This window comes from Somniosus microcephalus, unplaced genomic scaffold (genome assembly GCF_052327205.1).
Source record: "Somniosus microcephalus isolate GS21.2 unplaced genomic scaffold, FLI_Smic_1.0 unresolved_chr8, whole genome shotgun sequence".
In the NCBI taxonomy this organism is placed as follows: Eukaryota; Metazoa; Chordata; class Chondrichthyes; order Squaliformes; family Somniosidae; genus Somniosus; species Somniosus microcephalus.
Window position 1 is genome coordinate 14,518,928 of NW_028225186.1, and position 19,289 is coordinate 14,538,216.

The window sequence follows — 19,289 nt, forward strand, 5'->3', positions numbered from 1 at the left end:
CTCAGAGAAGACAGGTCATAAATACTCACCGATAAATCCAGCAGGGAATTCAGGATTACCTTCTTTGGCCAAAGAGCGCTGAGAATGCAGTAGTTGAGGCGAATACTACAGATGCATTTGAGAGGAAGGGAGAAAGGAATAGAAGGATATGCTGATAGGGTTTTTTAAATTCGTTTATGGGATGTGGGTGCTCTGGCAAGGCCAGCATTAAATGCCCATCCTTAATTGCCCCTTGAGAAGGTGGTGGTGAGCCGCCTTCTTGAACCGCTGCAGTCCGTGTGGTGAAGGTACTCCCACAGTGCTGTTAGGGAGGGAGTTCCAGGATTTTGACCCAGCGACGATGAAGGATCGGCAATATACTTCTAAGTCAGAATGGTGTGTGACTTGGAGGGGAACTTGGAGGTGGGGGTGTTCCCATGCTCCTGCTGCGCTTGTCCTTCTAGGTGGAAGAGATTGCGTGTTTGGCAGGTGCTGCTGAAGAAGCCTTGGTGAGTTGCTGCAGTGCATCTTGTAGATGATACGCACTGCAGCCACGGTGCGCCGGTGGTGGAGGGAGTGAATGGTTAAGGTGGTGGATGGGGTGCCAATCAAGTGGGCTGCATTGTCCTAGATGGTGTCGAACTTCTTGAGTGTTGTTGGAGCTGCACTCATCCAGGCAAGTGGAGAGTATTCCATCACACTCCTTACTTGTGCCTTGTAGATGGTAGAAAGTATTTGGGGAGTCAGGAGGTGAGACACCCGACGCAGAATGCCTAGCCTCTGACCTTCTCTTGTTGTCACAGTATTTATGTTCAATGGTAACCCCCAGGATGTTGGTGGTCAGCTCCTTTGTTCATGTTGGACCAAGGTTTTAATGAAGTCGGGAGCCGAGTGCTCTTGGCAGAACCCAAGCCGGGCATCAATGAGCAGTTTATTGGTCAGTAAGTGCCACTTTACAGCACTGTGGATGAAACCTTCCATCACTTTGCTGATGATTGAGAGTAGAGAGTAGACTGATGGGGTGGTAATTGGCTGGATTGGATTTGTCCTGCTTTTTGTGGACAGGACATACCTGGGCAGTCTTCCACATTGTTGGATAGATGCCAGTGTTGTAGCTGTACTAGAACAGCTTGGCTGGAGCACAAGTCTTCAGAATGATAGCCGGGGTGTTGTCAGGGCCCAGAGCCATTGCTGTATCCAGTGTGCTCAGCCTTTTCTTGATATCACGTGGAGTGAATCGAATTGGCTGAAGACTGGCTTCTGTGATGGTGGGGACCTCAGTAGGAGGCTGATATGGATCAGGCCAGGTGGTCCGTCCAGCTTCATTTTTATTATTTTGTTTCATAGCGGTTTGTTACAACTGAGTGTCTTGCGAGGCCATTTCAGAGGGCAGTTAAGAATCAACCACATTGCTATGGGACTGGAGTCACACAAAGGCCAGACCAGGTAAGGACGGCAGATTTCTTTCCCTGAAAGACATTAGTGAACCAGATGGGTTTTTACGACAATCCAATAGTTTTTTGGTTACCATTACCGATTCTAGTTTTATTTGGGGGGTGAGGAGAAATAGAGAAGGAGGAGCCTCGTGTGGAGACCAGTTCGTGCAAATGGACTGTTTCTGTGGGGCAGACTCTATAATATTATGTAACACCCGTTTTAATCAGACACAGAATGATCCGGGACTGACAGCACATCCCTTTTAAACAGACACAGAATGACCAGGGACCTACAGCACATCCCTTTTAAACAGACACAGAATGATCCGGGACTGACAGCACATCCCTTTTAAACAGACACAGAATGATCCGGGACTGACAGCACATCCCTTTTAAACAGACACAGAATGACCAGGGACTTACAGCACATCCCTTTTAAACAGACACAGAATGATCCGGGACTGACAGCACATCCCTTTTAAACAGACCCAGAATGACCAGGGACTGACAGCACATCCCTTTTAAACAGATACAGAATGACCAGGGACTTTCAGCACATCCCTTTTAAACAGACACAGAATGATCCGGGACTGACAGCACATTCCTTTTAAACAGACACAGAATGATCCGGGACTGACAGCACATCCCTTTTAAACAGACCCAGAATGACCAGGGACTGACAGCACATCCCTTTTAAACAGATACAGAATGACCAGGGACTGACAGCACATCCCTTTTAAACAGACACAGAATGATCCGGGACTGACAGCACATCCCTTTTAAACAGACTCAGAATGACCCGGGACTGACAGCACATCCCTTTTAAACAGACACAGAGTGATCCTGGACTGACAGTACATCCCTTTTAAACAGACACAGAATACTCCGGGACTGACAGCACATCCCTTTTAAACAGACACAGAGTGATCCTGGACTGACAGCACATCCCTTTTAAACAGTCACAGGATAATCCGTGACTGAAAGCATGTCCCTTTTAAACAGACACAGAATGACCCGGGACTGACAGCACATCCCTTTTAAACAGACACAGAATAATCCGGGACTGACAGCACATCCCTTTTAAACAGACACAGGATAATCCGGGACTGAAAGCTTGTCCCTTTTAAACAGACACAGAATGACCCGGGACTGACAGCACATCCCTTTTAAACAGACACAGAATAATCCTGGACTGACAGCATGTCCCTTTTAAACAGACACAGAATAAACCGGGACTGACAGCATGTCCCTTTTAAACAGACACAGAATGATCCGGGACTGAAAGTAGACCCCTTTTAAACAGTCATGGAATGCTGCCTGACCTGCAGAGTGTTTCCAGCATTTCATCTGTTTATATTTCAGATTTCCAGCATCAACACTATTTTGCTTTTGTAATAGAATTTTACGTAATTGGCTCTGTGGCGCAATGGATAGCGCATTGGACTTTTAGTTGGTATAGCAGATTAAGGCATTCAAAGGTTGTGGGTTCGAGTCCCACCAGAGTCGGATTTTGGGTCAGGGTTCGGTGGTTCCTCCACTGACGGTACATTTTGCAGTAAATCGGTAATTCAGAGAAGGGAAACTACCGCCCCGACACTTTCCCTCTGAGTACTCTCAACCCCTGAGTCAGTTACACAGGAGCAGGAGGAGGCCATTCAGTCCCATGGCCGTTTTACATAGGAACAGGAGGAGACCATTCAGTCCCATGACCCTTTTACACAGAAACAGGAGGAGGCCATTCAGCCCCTTTAGCCTGTTATACAGGAACAGGAGGAGGCCATTCAGCCCCTCGAGCCTGTTACACAGGGACAAGAGGAGGCCTTTAACGCCTCGAGCCTGTTGCATTGGACAGGAGGAAGCCGTTCAGCGATACAAGATCTGTACAAGAACAGTAGAACTCCATTCAGCCCCTCGAACCTGTTACATAGGATGAAGAGGAGGCAAATCAGACCCATGATCCAGTTATAAAGGAACAGGAGAAGGCAATTCAGACCAACGAGTCTGTTATAAAGGAACAGGAGGAGGCAATTCAGACCCACGAGTCTGTTTCACAGGAATAGCAGGAGGCCATTCAGCCCCTCAAACCTGCCAAACATGAACAGGAGGAGGACATTCAGTCCCTCAAGCCTGCTACACTGGAACAGGGGGAGGCAATTCAGACGCATGAGTCTGTTATACGGGAACAGGAGGAGGCCATTCAGCCCCTCAAGCCTGTTATACATGAACAGGAGGAGGCCATTCAGCCCCTCGAGCCTGTTATACATGCACAGGAGGATGCCATTCAGCCCCTCGAGCCTGTTACACAGTAACAGGAGGAGGCCATTCAGCCACTCAAGCCTGTTACACAGGAACAAGAGGAGACAATTCAGACACAAGAGCCTGTTGTACAGGAACAAGAGGAGGCTATTCAGCCTGTCGAGCGTGTTATACAGGAAAAGGAGGAAGCCATTCAGCCCCTCAAGCCTGTTAGACAGGAACAGGAGGAGGCCATTCAGCCCCTCGAGCCGGTTACACAGGAATAGGAGGAGGCCATTCAGCCCCTCAAGGCCGTTATACATGAACAGGAGGAGGCCATTCAGCCCCTCGAGCCTGTTATACATGCACAGGAGGATGCCATTCAGCCCCTTGAGCCTGTTACACAGGAACAGGAGGAGGCCATTCAGCCCCTTGAGTCTGTTATACAGGAACAGGAGGAGGCCATTCAGCCCTTCGAGTCTGTTATAAAGGAACAGGAGGAGGCCAATCAGCTCCTCGGGTATGTTACACATAAACAGGAAGAGGCCATTCAGCCCATCGAGCCTATCATGCAGGAACAGGAGGAGGCCATTCAGCCCCTCGAGCCTGTTATGCAGGAACAGGAGGAGGCTATTCAGCCTGTTAAGCCTGTTATGCAGGAAAAGGAGGAAGCCATTCAGCCCCTCAAGCCTGTTACACAGGAACAGGAGGAGGCCATTCAGCCCCTTGAGTCTGTTACACATAAATAGGAAGAGGCCATTCAGCCCATCGAGCCTATCATACAGGAACAGGAGGAGGCCATTCAGCCCCTCGAGCCTGTTATGCAGGAAGAGGAGGAGGCTTTTCAGCCTGTTAAGCCTGTTATGCTGGAAAAGGAGGAAGCCATTCAGCCCCTCAAGCCTGTTACACAGGAACAGGAGGAGGCCATTCAGCCCCTCGAGTCTGTTACACATAAATAGGAAGAGGCCATTCAGCCCCACAAGCCTGTTATACAGGAACTGGAGGAGGCCAATCAGCCCCTCGAGTCTGTATCACTGGAACAGGAGGAGGCCATTCAGCCCCTCGAGCCTGTTATGCAGGAACAGGAGGAGGCCATTCAGCCCCTCGAGCCTGTTATGCAGGAACAGGAGGAGGTTATTCAGCCTGTTAAGCCTGTTATGCAGGAAAAGGAGGAAGCCATTCAGCCCCTCAAGCCTGTTACACAGGAACATCATGGGCAAGGAAACCTCCTGCTGATTACCACCTACCACCCTCCCTCAGCTGATGAATCAGTACTCCTCCATGTTGAACACCACTTGGAAGAAGCACTGAAGGCAGCAAGGGCACAGAATGTACTCTGGGTGGGGGGCCTCAATGCCCATCACCAAGAGTGGCTCGGTAGCAGCACTACTGACCGAGTTGTTCGAGTCCTGAAGGATATGGCTGCCAGTCTGGGCCTGCGGCAGGTGGTGAGGGAACCAACACGAGGGGAAAACCTACTTGACCTCCTCCTGACCAATCTACCTGTCACAGATGCAAAACAGTTCAAAAAGTATTCATTGGCTGTAAAGCACTTTAGGATGTCCTGAGGTCGTGAAAGCCCTGTAGAAATGCAAGTCCTTCTTTTACAGCCTTCAAAGACAAAGTGACTTGGCGGGCAAAGACCAGAAACAGGGACGGTACTATAGATGAACCTTACAGATGGGCCGGTTAGCTCAGTTGGTTAGAGCGTGGTGCTAATAACGCCAAGGTCGCGGGTTCGATCCCCGTACGGGCCATTTATTTTTCGAGGGTAGGTTAGTTTCTTAATTTTGTAATTTTTGAGCAGTTTAAAAGTTTAAAAAGTTTGGAAGGAAACTCACACGGGACCTACAAAGCTGCAAAATCTTAGTTCTACCGAGAGCTCATGGACCTGAAAGGTTAACCCTGTGTTTTTCTGTCCACAGATGTTCCCTGACCTGTGGAGTGTTTCCAACATTTAATGAACAATTTCAGATCCAGCATCTGCTGCATTTCGCTTTTTATTTTACCGCAGTGTCCTCGCTTCTATTAACAAAAGTCAAAAATAAATTGTAGCTACTGGAAAATGGGTTTTATTGTCACTGTCAGCATTGGTGGTTCAGGGGTAGAATTCTCGCCTGCCACGCGGGAGACCCGGGTTCGATTCCCGGCCAATGCAGGTTAAAATTTTTAACAATTTATTTCAGAGCAAACACATCACATGAAACATTAATAATAAATTCGCTGTTCCTGTGTAACTGGATCAAGGGAATGAATGGCCTCCACCTGTTCCTGTGTAACAGGCTTGAGGGGCTGAATGTCCTCCTGTTCCATTGTAACAGGCTCGAGGGGCTGAATGGCCTCCTGTTCCAGTGCAACAGGCTTGAGGTGCTGAATGGCCTCCTCCTGTTCCTGTGCAACATGCTCGAGGGGCTGAATGGCCTCCTCCTGTTCCTGTGTAACATGCTCGAGGGGCTGAATGGCCTCCTCCTGTGTAACAGGCTCGAGGGGCTGAATGGCCTCCTGTTCCAGTGTAACGGGCTCGAGGGACTGAATGGCCTCCTCCTGTTCCTGTTTGACAGGCTCAAAGGGCTGAATGGCCTCCTCCTGTTCCTGTTTGACAGGCTCGATGGGCTGAATGGCCTGTTCCTGTTCGACAGGCTCGAGGGGCTGAATGGCCTCCTCCTGTTCCGGTTTGACAGGCTCGAGGGGCTGAATGGCCTCCCCCTGTTCCTGTTCGACAGGCTCAAGGGGCTGAATGGTCTCCTCCTGTCCCGGTTTGACAGGCTCGAGGGGCTGAATGGCCTCCTCCTGTTCCGGTTTGACAGGCTCGAGGGGCTGAATGGACTCCTCCTGTTCCGGTTTGACAGGCTAGAGGGACTGAATGGCCTCCTCCTGTTCCGGTTTGACAGGCTCGAGGGGCTGAATGGCCTCCTCCTGTTCCTGTTCGACAGGCTCAAGGGGCTGAATGGCCTCCTCCTGTTCCGGTTTGACAGGCTCGAGGGGCTGAATGGCCTCCTCCTGTTCCTGTTCGACAGGCTCAAGGGGCTGAATGGCCTCCTCCTGTTCCTATTGAACCATGTTTCAGGCACTAATGTGGCTGATGTTCCGATTGTGCCCTCTGCTGTCCCGGCGCAGAAAGAAACACAGTGCCCGTGTATAAAACCCAAAGTCCTTGTACTTTCTTTCTTTCTTTGAATCTTTCTTTCATTTCTTCCTTTTCTGTGCCATATGCTCCTTATTCTATTGTTGCTTAGTGATATATGTGTTCATATTTGCCGGTTTCAGCATGTTCATTGCTTCTGCTGCTTTGAATTGTGTCGAAAAAGTGAACTGAATTTCTCCACCTGTGTGAAGCATCCTCGTGTTCGAAGCTGTTTTGGTTTCAATCAAACAAACGCACAGATTACTCGAACTCGCTGAGACTTTCCTGGCCAGTATTTGTTTCTTGCTTCCTTGCATTTGGAAAGGCCCAGGCTTCATCCCCGGCCTGTGCTGAGGGAGCTGACCTGAGCCTGGGCAGCGGTTACAATTGGTGTCTGTGGCCCTGTGTTAGGGAGAGGGTGAATGAGCCTGGCTTCTTGTCCACTCGCCCTGCTGGCTGTGGGCAATCGCTGAGCAGAGGACCAGTTGTGATGGGTTTCAGCAGGAGGGGAGAGGTGGAGAAGGGAAGTTGTAAAGATAAAGAAAGGGGCTCCCAGCTGTTACAGCTGCTGCTGCCCACAGTAGGCAGTTTGGACAGTGGGTTACCACAGCCCATGACACACACGAGCCAATCCAGCCTCCTCGTGGACTGCCTTCACTTACACTTCTCCTTTTTAAGATGAAACTGTCATTTCATTCATGTGATGTCTAAACCACATCCCCTCTGATTGTCATTTCAAAACCATTGCACTTACAGTCTCAGCTCAACATCGGCAAACCCCAGCAGCAAGCAGGTGAGATTTACAATCTCTTAATGATCAATGATATTTCACTGGAACGTGTCAAATCAGTGCTATGTTGTTAAAGTCAACACAGGATGTCAAGGTCTTAGAGAGGGTGCAGAGGAGATTTACCAGAATGGTAAGGGATGAGGGAATTCAATTATGTGGAGAGACTGGAGAAGCTGGGATTGTTCTCCTTAGAGCAGAGAGGGTTAAGAGGAGATTTGATAGAGATTTTCAAAATTATGAATAGTTTTGATAGCATAAATAAGAAGAAAGTGTTTCCACTGGCAGACGGTTCGTTAACCAGAGGACACAGATTTATGGTGATTGGCAAAAGAACCAGAGGTGACATGAGGAAACATTTTTTTTAAGCAGCAAGTTGTTGTGATCTGGAATGCGCTGCCTGAAAGGGCGGTGGAAGCAGATTCAATAGTAACTTTCAAAAGGAAGTTGAATAAATACTTGAAGGAAAAACATTACAGGGCTATGGGGAAAGGGCAGGTGAATGAAATTAATTGCAGAGCTCTTTCAAAGTGCTGGCGCAGGGCTATGGGGAGAGAGTGGGGCACTGGGATTTATTTGGGATTGGTACAGGTCTATGGGGTGTGAGTGGGGCAGTGTGATTAGTTTGGGATTGATTCAGGGCTATGGGGTGAGAGAGGGGCAGTGGGATTAGTTTGTGATTGATACAGTTCTATGGGGTGTGAGCGGGGCAGTGGGATTAGTTTGGGATTGATTCAGGGCTATGGGGTGAGAGCGGGGCAGTGGGATTAGTTTGTGATTGATACAGGTCTATGGGGTGTGTGTGGGGCAGTGGGATTAGTTTGGGGATTGATACAGGGCTATGGGGAGATAGCGGGTCAGTGGGATTAGTTTGGGATTGTTACAGGGCTTTGGGGGGAGAGCGGGGCAGTGGGATTAGTTTGGGATTGATACAGGTCTATGGGGTGTGAGCGGGGCAATGGGATTAGTTTGGGGATTGATACAGGGCTATGGGGAGATAGCGGGTCAGTGGGATTAGTTTGGGATTGTTACAGGGCTTTGGGGAGAGAGCGGGACAGTGGGATTAGTTTGGGATTGTTACAGGGCTTTGGGGAGAGAGTGGGGCAGTGGGATTAGTTTGCGATTGATACAGGTCTCTGGGGAGATAGTGGGTCAGTGGGTTTAGTTTAGTATTGCTGTGGCAAAGACCCAGAATTAACACAGTGGGCCGAATGGTCTCCTCTGCTCTGTAAATATCTATTGTTGGAGACTCCTCGGCAGCTTTTAACACACCATTTGGTGGACATTTCCTCTCCATATTCTTCTCTAAATGTTCACTGACGGTCCCTTCACAGCTACCCAGGCTCCCTGTTTTTCGTGTTAGCAGCAAATGTCGATACGTCTGCCTCCTGTACCCAAGTCCAGATTGTTGAAATGGCAAGAAGGGCAACGGTCGCAGCAGTGATGCAGGGGGGCCAACTCTTTACATCGTCCAGTCAAAAAAACACCCAATAACTACCGCACTCTGCTTCTGCCTTTTAACCAGCTTCCTGGTTTCTAGAACGGTTTTTGGTTGAGTATTAATTTTATCCCATATAAGGACATAGAAACATGGAAGATAGCAGCAGGAGTAGGCCATTCGGCCCCTCGAGCCTGCTCCGCCATTCAATGCGATCATGGCTGATCATCCAAATTCAGTACCCAGTCCCTGTTTTCTCCCCATACCCCTTGATCCCTTTAGCCTTAAGAAATATATCCAACTCCTTCTTGAATATATTTAATGAACTGGCCTCTACTGCCTTCTGTGGTACAGAATTCCACAGGTTCACCACTCTCTGGGTGAAGAAATTCCTCCTCATCTCAGTCCTAAATGGCTTACCCCTTATCCTTAGACTGTGACCCCTGGTTCTGGACTCCCCGGCCATCGAGAACATCCTTCCTGCATCTGGTCTGTCCAGTCCTGTCAGAATTTTATAAGTTTCAATGAGATCCCCTCTCATTCTTCTAAACTCCAGCGAGTATAAGCCCAATCGACCCAATCTCTCCTCATACGTCATTCCTGCCATCCCAGGTATCAGCCTGGTGAACCTTCGCTGAACTCCTTCCATGGCAAGAACATCCTTCCTCAGATAAGGCGACCAAAACTGCACACAATACTCACGAAGTGGTCTCAACAAGGCCCTGTACAACTGCAGCAAGACATCCTTGTTCCTGTACTCAAACCCTCTCGCTACAAAGGCCAACATACCATTTGCCTTCTTAACTGCCTGCTGCACCTGCATGCTTACCTTCAGCGACTGCTGTACAAGGACACCCAGGTCTCATTGCACTTCCCCTTCTCCCAATCTATTGCTATTCAGATAATAATCTGCCTTTCTGTTTTTGACACCAAAGTGGATAACCTCGCATTTATCCACGTTATATTGCATCTGCCATGCTTTTGCCCAATCACCCAACCTGTCCAAATCATACTGGAGTTTCTCGGCATTCTCCTCACAGCACACACGCCCACCCAGCTTTGTGTCATCTGCAAACTTGGAGATATTACATCTAGTTCCCTTGTCTAGATCATTATTCTTTATTGTGAATAGCTGGGGTCGAAGGACCGATCCCTGCGGTGCCCCACTAGTCACTGCCTGCCACTCGGAAAAAGACCCATTTATTCCAACTCTTTGTCAACTGTCTGCCAACCAGTTCTCTATCCAAGTCAATACCTTGCCCCCAATCCCATGTGCCTTAACTTTACACGCTAATCTCTTATGCGGGACCTTATCGAAAGCCTTTTGAAAGTCCAAATACACCACATCCACTGGTACTCCATTATCTATTTTACCAGTTACATCCTCAAAAAATTCCAGTAGATTAGTCAAGCACGATTTACCTTTTGTAAATCCATGTTGACTTTGTCCGATCCTGTCACTGTTTTCCAAGTGCTCTGCTATTACATCTTTTATAATGGACTCCAGCATTTTCCCCACTACTGATGTCAGGTTTACCGGTCTGTAATTCCCATTTTTCTCTCTACCACCTGTTTTGAATAGTGGGGTAACATTAGCTACCCTCCAATCTATGGGTACTGTTCCAGATTCCATTGAATGTTGGAAGATGATCAGCAATGCATCTACTATTTCTAGAGCCACTTCCTTAAGTACCCAAGGATGTAAATTATCAGCCCCTGGGGATTTATCGGCCTTCAATCCCGTCAATTTCCCTAACACCATTTCCCGACAAATACTGATTTCTTTCAGTTCCTCCCTTTCATCAGACCCTATAAGACCATAAGAACATAAGAAATAGGAGCAGGAGTAGGCCAATTGGCCCCTCGAGCCTGCTCCGCCATTCAATAACATCATGGCTGATCTGATCCTAGCCGCCAATCTACTATCACAGAACCATCTCCTGAATCTAACAGAATTAGACACACGAAATCGGAGCAGGATCAGGCTACACAGCCCCTGGGCCCGCTCCGCTACCCACAGGGCCATGTCCGATCCGAACCTAGACTCATGTCCAAATTCCTGCCCGCTCCCCGTAACCCTTAATTCCCTTTACTTCCAGGAAACTGTCTATTTCTGTTTTAAATTTATGTAATGATGTAGCTTCTACAGCATTTTGGGGCAGCATATTCCATGGACCTACCACCCTCTGAATGAAGTAGTTCCTCCTCATCTCAGTTTTGAAAGAGCAGCCCCTTATTCTAAGACTATGCCCCCTAGTTCTAGTTTCACCCATCATCGGGAACATCCTCCCCGCATTCACCCGATCAAACCCATTCACAATCTTATATGTTTCAGTAAGATCGCCTCTCATTCTTCTGAACTCCAATGAGTAGAGTCCCAATCTACTCATCCTCTCCTCATATATCCATCCCCTCATCCCCGGGATTAACCGAGTGAACCTTCTTTGTACTGACTCGAGAGCAAGTATGTCTTTTCTTAAGTATGGACACCAAAACTGTATGCAGTATTCCAGGTGCGGTCTCACCAATACCTTGTACAACTGAAGCAATACCTCCCTATTTTTATATTCTATCCCCCTAGCAATGAAAGCCAACATTCCATTGGCCTTCTTAATCACTTGCTGCACCTGCATACTAACCTTTTGAGTTCCATGCACCAGGACCCCCAGATCCCTTTGTACTTCAGTACTTTCCAGTTTCTTGCCATTAAGATAATAACTTGCTCTCCGATTTTTCCTGCCAAAGTGCATAACCTCACACTTTCCAGTATTGTATTCCATCTGCCAAATCTCTGCCCACTTACTTAGCCTGTCTATGTCCCTTTGCAGGTTTTTTATGTCCTCCTCACTCACTACTTTCCCTCCCATCTTAGTATCATCTGCAAACTTTGATATGTTACACTCGGTCCCCTCCTCCAAATCGTTAATATAGATTGTAAAGAGTTGGGGACCCAGCACTGACCCCTGCGGAACACCACTAGTTACTGATTGCCAGTCTGAGAATGAACCATTTATCCCAACTCTCTGCCTTCTGTTAGATAGCCAATCCTCTATCCATGCCAGAATATTACCCCCAATCCCGTGATTTTTTATCTTAAGCAATAATCTTTTGTGTGGCACCTTGTCAAATGCCTTTTGGAAGTCTAAATACACTACGTCCACTGGTTCCCCTTTATCCACCCTATATGTTACTTCCTCAAAGAACTCCAGCAAATTTGTCAAACATGACTTCCCCTTCATAAAACCATGCTGACTTTGTCCTATTAAATTATGATTATCCAAATGTCCTGTTACTGTCTCCTTAATAATGGACTCCAAAATTTTACCTACCACAAACTTTAGGCTAACCGGTCTATAGTTTCCAGCCTTCTGTCTACTGCTCTTTTTAAATAAGGGTGTTACATTAGCAGTTTTCCAGTCTGCCGGGACCTTTGCTGAGTCCAGGGAGTTTTGGAAAATTATTACCAATGCATCCACAATCCCTACCGCCACTTCCCTCAAGACCCTAGGATGTAAGCCATCAGGTCCAGGTGATTTATCCGGCTTGAGTCCCAATATTTTACCGAGTACCACTTCCTTAGTGATTTTGATCGTGTTTCGCTCCTCCCCACCTATAGCCCCCTGTTTGTCCAGTGTTGGGATATTCTTAGTGTCCTCTACTGTAAAGACTGATACAAAATATTCATTCAGTGTTTTTGCCATCTCCATATTTCCCACCATTAATTTCCCGGTCTCATCCTCTAAGGGACCAACATTTACTTTAGCCACCCTTTTTCTTTTTATATAACTATAAAAACTCTTACTATCTGTTTTTATATTTTTTGCTAATTTACTTTCATAACATATCTTCCCTTTCTTAATCAATCTTTTTGTTATTTTTTGCTGTCTTTTAAAGTTTTCCCAATCCTCTATCCTCCCACTAGATTTGGCTACATTATATGCCCTTGTTTTTAGTCGAACACTATCCTTAATTTCTTTACTTAGCCACGGAATGTCTGTATTTTCTTTTACACCCTTTTCTTCTCAGTGGAATATATTTTTTTTGGAAGTTGTAAAATAACTCCTTAAATGTACACCACTGATCATGTATCGTCTTACCCTTTAATCTATTTTTCCAATCCACTCTACTCAATTCCGCTCTCATACCTTCATAGTCTCCTTTATTCAAGCTTAGCACGCTTGTTTGAGATCCAACCTTCTCACCCTCTAATTGAATATGGAATTCAACCATGTTATGGTCACTCATTCCAAGGGGATCCTTTACTAGGACATTTTTAATTAATCCTGTCTCGTTACACAGGACCAGATCTAAGGTTGCTTGCCCCCTGGTCGGTTCAGTTACATACTGCTCAAGAAACCCATCCCTAATACACTCAATGAACTCATCCTCAAGGCAGCCCTGCCCAATTTGATTTGTCCAATTAATATGATAGTTAAAATCCCCCATAATTATAGATGTTCCCTTATTACAAGCCTCAACTATTTCCTGATTGATACTCCGTCCAACAAAGTTGCAACTGTTCGGAGGCCTATAGACTACGCCCACTAGTGTTTTTTTCCCCTTATTATTCCTTACCTCCACCCAAACTGTTTCATTATCCTGATCTTTTGACCCAATATCATTTCTCTGTATTACAGTGGTTCCTTCCTTTATTAACATAGCCACCCCACCTCCCCTTCCTTCCTGCCTGTCCTTCCTGATCGTTAAATAACCTGGTATGTTTAATTCCCAGGCATTGTCACCCTGCAGCCATGTTTCTGTAATGGCCACAAGATCATACCCATATGTAGTTATTTGTGCCATTAACTCATCTATTTTGTTACGAATGCTACGTGCATTCAGATAGAGAACTTTCAAATATGTTTTGTGACACTTAGTTCCTGCTTTTGCCTTTTTTATTACTTTACCTTTTACTCCATACCTTCTGCCGCTTCCTGACACGCTCTGGTTTTAATTTCCCCACTGCTACCTAAGTCTATGACCTTCTCTGTTGTCATTTTTATTATTTGCTCTCTAGGAACCTCCCCCCCACTAGTTAGTTTAAAGCTCTCTCTACAGCTCTAGTTATATGATCCGCCAGGACTCTAGTCCCAGCACTGGCCAAGTGAAGCCCGTTCCAACGGAACAGCTCCCTCCTGCCCCAGTACTGGTGCCAGTGTCCCAGGAAGCAAAACCCATTTCTCCCACACCAGTCTTTGAGCCACGCATTTAACTCTCTAATTTTATTTGTCCTAGCCAAATTCGCTCGTGGCTCAGGTAATAATCCAGAGATTATTACCCTTGAGGTTCTGTTTTTTAATTTGACCCCTAGCTGCTCATACTCCTTTAACAGAACCGGCTTCCTAGTCCTATCTTCGTCGTTTGTACCAACATGGACCACGACAACTGGATCCACCCCCTCCCACTGCAAGTTTCTTTCCAGCCCAGAGGAGATGTCCTTAACCCTGGCACCGGGTAGGCAACACAGCCTTCGGGACTCTCGCTCTCGGCTGCAGATAACTCTATCTATCCCCCTAATAATACTATCCCCTACCACTACAACATTTCTATTTACTCCCCCCTCTTGAATGGCCCCCCGTTTCACGGTGCTGTGGCCAGGTTGCTCATCCTCCCTGCAGTCCCTGCTCCCATCAGCCATGGCTCAGTGGGAAGCACCCTTGCCCTGAGTAACTCTCGCTCTCCCCACTCCAGTGACTTGAGCACAAAAATCCAGGCTGACACTCCAATGCAGTACACAGAGGCGCCGTCTTTCAGATGAGATGTTAAACCGAGGCCGTGTCTGTCCTCTCAGGTGGGTGTTAAAGATCCTATGGCACTATTTCGAAGAAGAGCAGGAGAGTTCTCCCCTGAGTCCTGGGCCAATACTTATCCCTTAATCAACACAACTAAAACAGATTATCTGGTCATTATCACACTGCTGTTTGTGGGAGCTTGCTGTGCGCAAATTGCCTACCACATTTCCTACATTACAACAATGACGACACTTCATTGGTGCTAAAGCGTTGGGACGTCCTGAGGTCATGAAAGGCGCTGTAGAAATGCAATACTTTCTTTTTTCTTTCTCTGGGAGCTCACCCACCACCAATGTTAGGCCGACTGGTCTGTAGTTATCTGATTTATCCCTTTCACTCTGATTGAAGGGAGTTGTTATATTGGCAACAGCAGGCATGTGGTTCAACTTCCATATCCAAGGCTTACATAGAATTTTACAGCACAGACACAGGCCATTCGGCTCGACCGGTCCACGCCAGCGTTTATGCTCCACACGAGCCTCCTCCCACCCTACTTCATCTCGCACTATCACCACATCCTTCCATTCCTTTCTCCCTCAGGTCCTTATCTAGCTTCCCCTCAAATGACATTCGCCTCTATCACTCCTTGTGGTAGCATCTTCCACATTTTCACCACTCTCTGGGTAAAGAAATTGCTCCTGAATTCCCTACTGGATGAATTAGTGACTAACTCATATATATGGCCCACAGTTTTGGTCTCCCCCCACAACTAGAAATATCTTCTCTCTGTCTACCCTATCGAACCCCTTCATAATTTTAAAGACCTCTATCAGGTCATCTCTCAGTCTCTTTTCTAAAGAGCCCCAGCCTGTTTAATCTTTCCTGATAGTTGAAACCTCTCAGTTCTGGTACAAACCTTTTGTGCAGCTTCTCCAGTGCCTCTATATCCGTTTTGTAATATGGGGACCAGTGCACAGGATGTTTGGAGCATTGTCCTCAAAGCCTCTGTTATCTCCTCTCTGTCTTCCCTCAGTATTCGAGAACACAGTCATCAGGGTCTGGGGCCTTTGGCACTTCAATACAAAGAGGAAGCAGATCTTAATGAGAAAGTAGCCGTGGCATGGGAGAGCCGCAGGTGATGATGGAATGGGCGAGGTATGCAAGAGCGTGAGGTGTTCAGAGGAGTAAGGGGTCCTCAGGGGGCTGGTAATATCTGGACAGAAAGGAGCCTTCCGCATATCACAAATATTAAACATGGGAATGGCTTTTCAGAGTAGTGGAGAACAGAGTATCCATGGCAGCAGGTTAACTGATTTGCTTAATTTCTACTAAACTGACAATGTAAACCATCTCTGACTTTACAGGCTGTTCTGGCAGCGACAGAGAAAAAACATCTCACACCCACGGAATTTTTCTTGAGTGAGGTCCTGCAAAACATCTGAACCCTCGGACGGAAGAAGGAGGCTGTGATGTTGAGACTGAGCGTTGACTGGCTGCTGCTTCTCTGTGCCCTCTCCTGCAATGTGTTGGTGCCCACAGTCCCCGGGTACACTTTCAATAACTGCATGCAGGTTGCGAACCACAATGGTACATTTCAGTGCGTCCACCGCTTCCTGACACAGGTCTCTAGTGCCGTGTCCGACCTCCCAGCCAGCACCGTGCACTTGAACATCTCCCACAACTGGCTCACCCAACTGCAAGCGGACAGCTTCCACAGCCTGCCCAAGCTGCTCACCCTGCGGCTGGATTACAATCGGATTGAGAGTGTTTGCTGCGGTGCGTTCAGTAATCTCACCAGCCTACTGACCCTTAACCTGTCCTACAACAGTATCTCTCGTCTGAACTCTTCGGGCTTCCAAGAACTTGAAAAGTTAGATCAACTCCTGCTCCATCACAACCGCTTAGTCACAGTTGAACCCAAAGCCGTCGCTGCATTGAACAATCTTCAAACACTTGTCTTAAGCTCCAATAAACTCCAGAATTTCTCCCATCTGGTGAGCGCTGTCTCTGGGCTCAGTAATCTGACGCTCCTGGATCTGGGCAATAATCAACTCGCCTCCCTGCAACATCGAACCGCCCTCCCACCCTCCCTCCGAAACCTCTCCCTCTCTATAACAACTCTCTCACAACATTTGACTGCCAACGGAACTTCCTCAGCAACATTCTCAGGTTGGATCTGTCCAATAACAAACTCTCCGATGCTTTGGAATTTTCTAAAGTTGACCTGAGGAACATCTCGTGTTTGATCATCAAGAACAACCCCTTAAATGTCACCGAGTTTCTCAAATCTGCGAACCTGGATCTACAGAATGTTCAATACTCTGGGTTAAGGCTGCACAACCAGAGTCAGCTGTCCAACCTGTGCCACTATCTGGGTCTCAGGACTATGAAGAGCCTGGTCCTGCAGAACAATCAGATTTTATTCCTCCCTGCCCATTCCCTATCCCAGTGCCCACCCATCACCAGCTGGGATTTATCACACAATCTCCTCACATCTGTGGAGTGCTTTGAATTTGCATCGAAAAGAAAGCAAGTTGTTTCTTTCATTATCGAGCACAACAGAATCATCAAGTTACCTTCCTGTTACAAGGATGGGAAGGCAGTCGCGGTGTTTCCCAAGCTATCACTCCTAACCTTTCGCTACAACAGGATTTTCACCATTTATAGTCACGCCTTCTCTTATGCTCCCCATCTCCGGACCCGAAAGCTGAACATTAACAACATTGCTGTCATCAACAAGGCTGCCTTTTCTAACCTCACCAACTTGCAGGAGCTCCGACTCGACAACAACCTCATAACTGACATCTATGAACACACCTTCAGCAACCTTGGGAGTCTCAGGAATCTCAATCTCAGAAACAACAGGATCTCAATTGTTTTCAGCAAGGTGTTTGCAAATCTCAATAACCTGAACACATTGGACCTGGGAGGGAACAAAATTCGAAGCCTCACCAGCCAGTCTTTCTGTGGATTACACAACCTGACCAAGCTTTATCTCGATAGGAACTGTATAACCCGTATCAGCAGGGAGATCTTCGACATCCTCCCATCATTAGGAGTGTTGGACTTGGACAGTAACCGGATCAGATACAACACTGGCCTGATTGCAGCATCTCCCTTTGTTAACCTCACAAAGCTCTACATTCTCAAACTACAAGCCCAGCAACCCTACGGCATCAACATTATTCCTCCAAAGTTTTTCAATGGCCTCATCTCTTTAAGAGACCTGTATATAGGAGAGAATATAATGTCACTGTCCAAAGAAGGATTTGAAGACCTGATCAATTTGAGAATCCTCTCCATGCCCGATGCTTGCAATGGGATCCACAGTCTGAATCCAGGGATCTTCAAGAATCTCCAGAGTCTAGAGAGACTCAACCTTGAAAATGTCGGCCTCCAATCCATGTCTCTTGACGTCTTTGTAAACCTTTCCAACCTCAGGACATTGTTCTTGGGTAAAAACGCCATTCAGATCATCAATAGCACGGTTGTGGAACACCTGCCCTCCCTGACCTACCTGGATCTACGGAAGAACCCGTTCCCCTGCACCTGTGACATCAGTTGGTTCCAAAACTGGTCCCTGTCCAACCCCAGTGTGCAGGTTATCTATTTTTACAACCAAACATGTGCAGATCGGTCAACTGAATACTTGTATAAGTTTGATGCTCACGTTTGTTACTTGGACATTGGGCAGATCATGTTCCATATAACTGTGCCGGTCTTGATCTTGTTCATGTTCATCCCTATATTCTACAGCAAAGGGTACTGGCACATCAAGTGTGGGTTTTATATTTTCCGATCGTGGTTGAATGACCACAGAGGGAGAGGAGAGAGTCAGCAGTCCTACAGGTATGATGCATTTATCTCCTATAATTCTCAGGACGAAGACTGGGTTCTGCAAGAGTTGGTGCCAAACCTGGAAACGAGAGGACCTCAAAGCTTCAAACTCTGCCTCCACCACAGAGATTTTGAGCTGGGCAAATATATCATCGACAACATCGTGGACAGCATCTACCAGAGCAGGAAGACCATCTGTGTGATGAGCCGCAACTACCGGTACAGCGAGTGGTGCTCCATGGAACTGCAGCTAGCGAGCTACAGGCTCTTCCATGAGCTGAAAGATATCATCATCCTGATCTTCTTGGAGAAGATTCCAGATGCTGAACTCTCAACCTACCACAAGATGAGAAAGGTCATGAAAAAGAAGACCTACATCCAGTGGCCATCAGACATTGAAGCTCAAAAATTGTTTTGGGTCAAAGTGAGAGAAGCGATTAAAGGCTCGAACTGGGCCAAGGAGGGGAATCCCGCTGCTGAAAGTTAAGCTTCAAGGCCTAGAAATCCGCAGTCTTACCGCAGGCCCTTAAGGCCCGATTCGGGGAAACATGGTGGCTGCCGCACTTCCCATGTGTTTTGGAGTTCGCCGCTCAACTTACCGCCCTGTGTTAATTGCGAACAACTCCCCCAGTGGCTGCAGAATGGCCAGTGGAAGGCTGCTGACTTTCAGTGGGGGAGACTGCAAATGGCCTTGCAGGACGACCTCGAGCAGCTCTGGCCC

At 47.2% G+C, this 19,289-nt stretch overlaps 1 protein-coding gene and 2 non-coding genes across 3 annotated transcripts; all 3 read left to right on the forward strand.

The window, feature by feature from the left end:
- Positions 1-5,333: 5,333 nt before the first annotated feature.
- trnai-aau (transfer RNA isoleucine (anticodon AAU)) lies at positions 5,334-5,407 on the forward strand. Its single transcript has one exon. It is a non-coding gene; the product is annotated as a tRNA-Ile (tRNA).
- A 330-nt stretch (positions 5,408-5,737) lies between these two features.
- On the forward strand, positions 5,738-5,808 carry trnag-gcc (transfer RNA glycine (anticodon GCC)). The gene has a single exon. It is a non-coding gene; the product is annotated as a tRNA-Gly (tRNA).
- Positions 5,809-16,200: 10,392 nt separating this feature from the next.
- Positions 16,201-19,055, forward strand: LOC147085526 (uncharacterized). Its single transcript, XM_085979105.1, is given in 2 exon segments — positions 16,201-16,842; positions 16,845-19,055. Coding segments are annotated over 2 exon segments (2,853 nt in total).
- Positions 19,056-19,289: the final 234 nt, after the last annotated feature.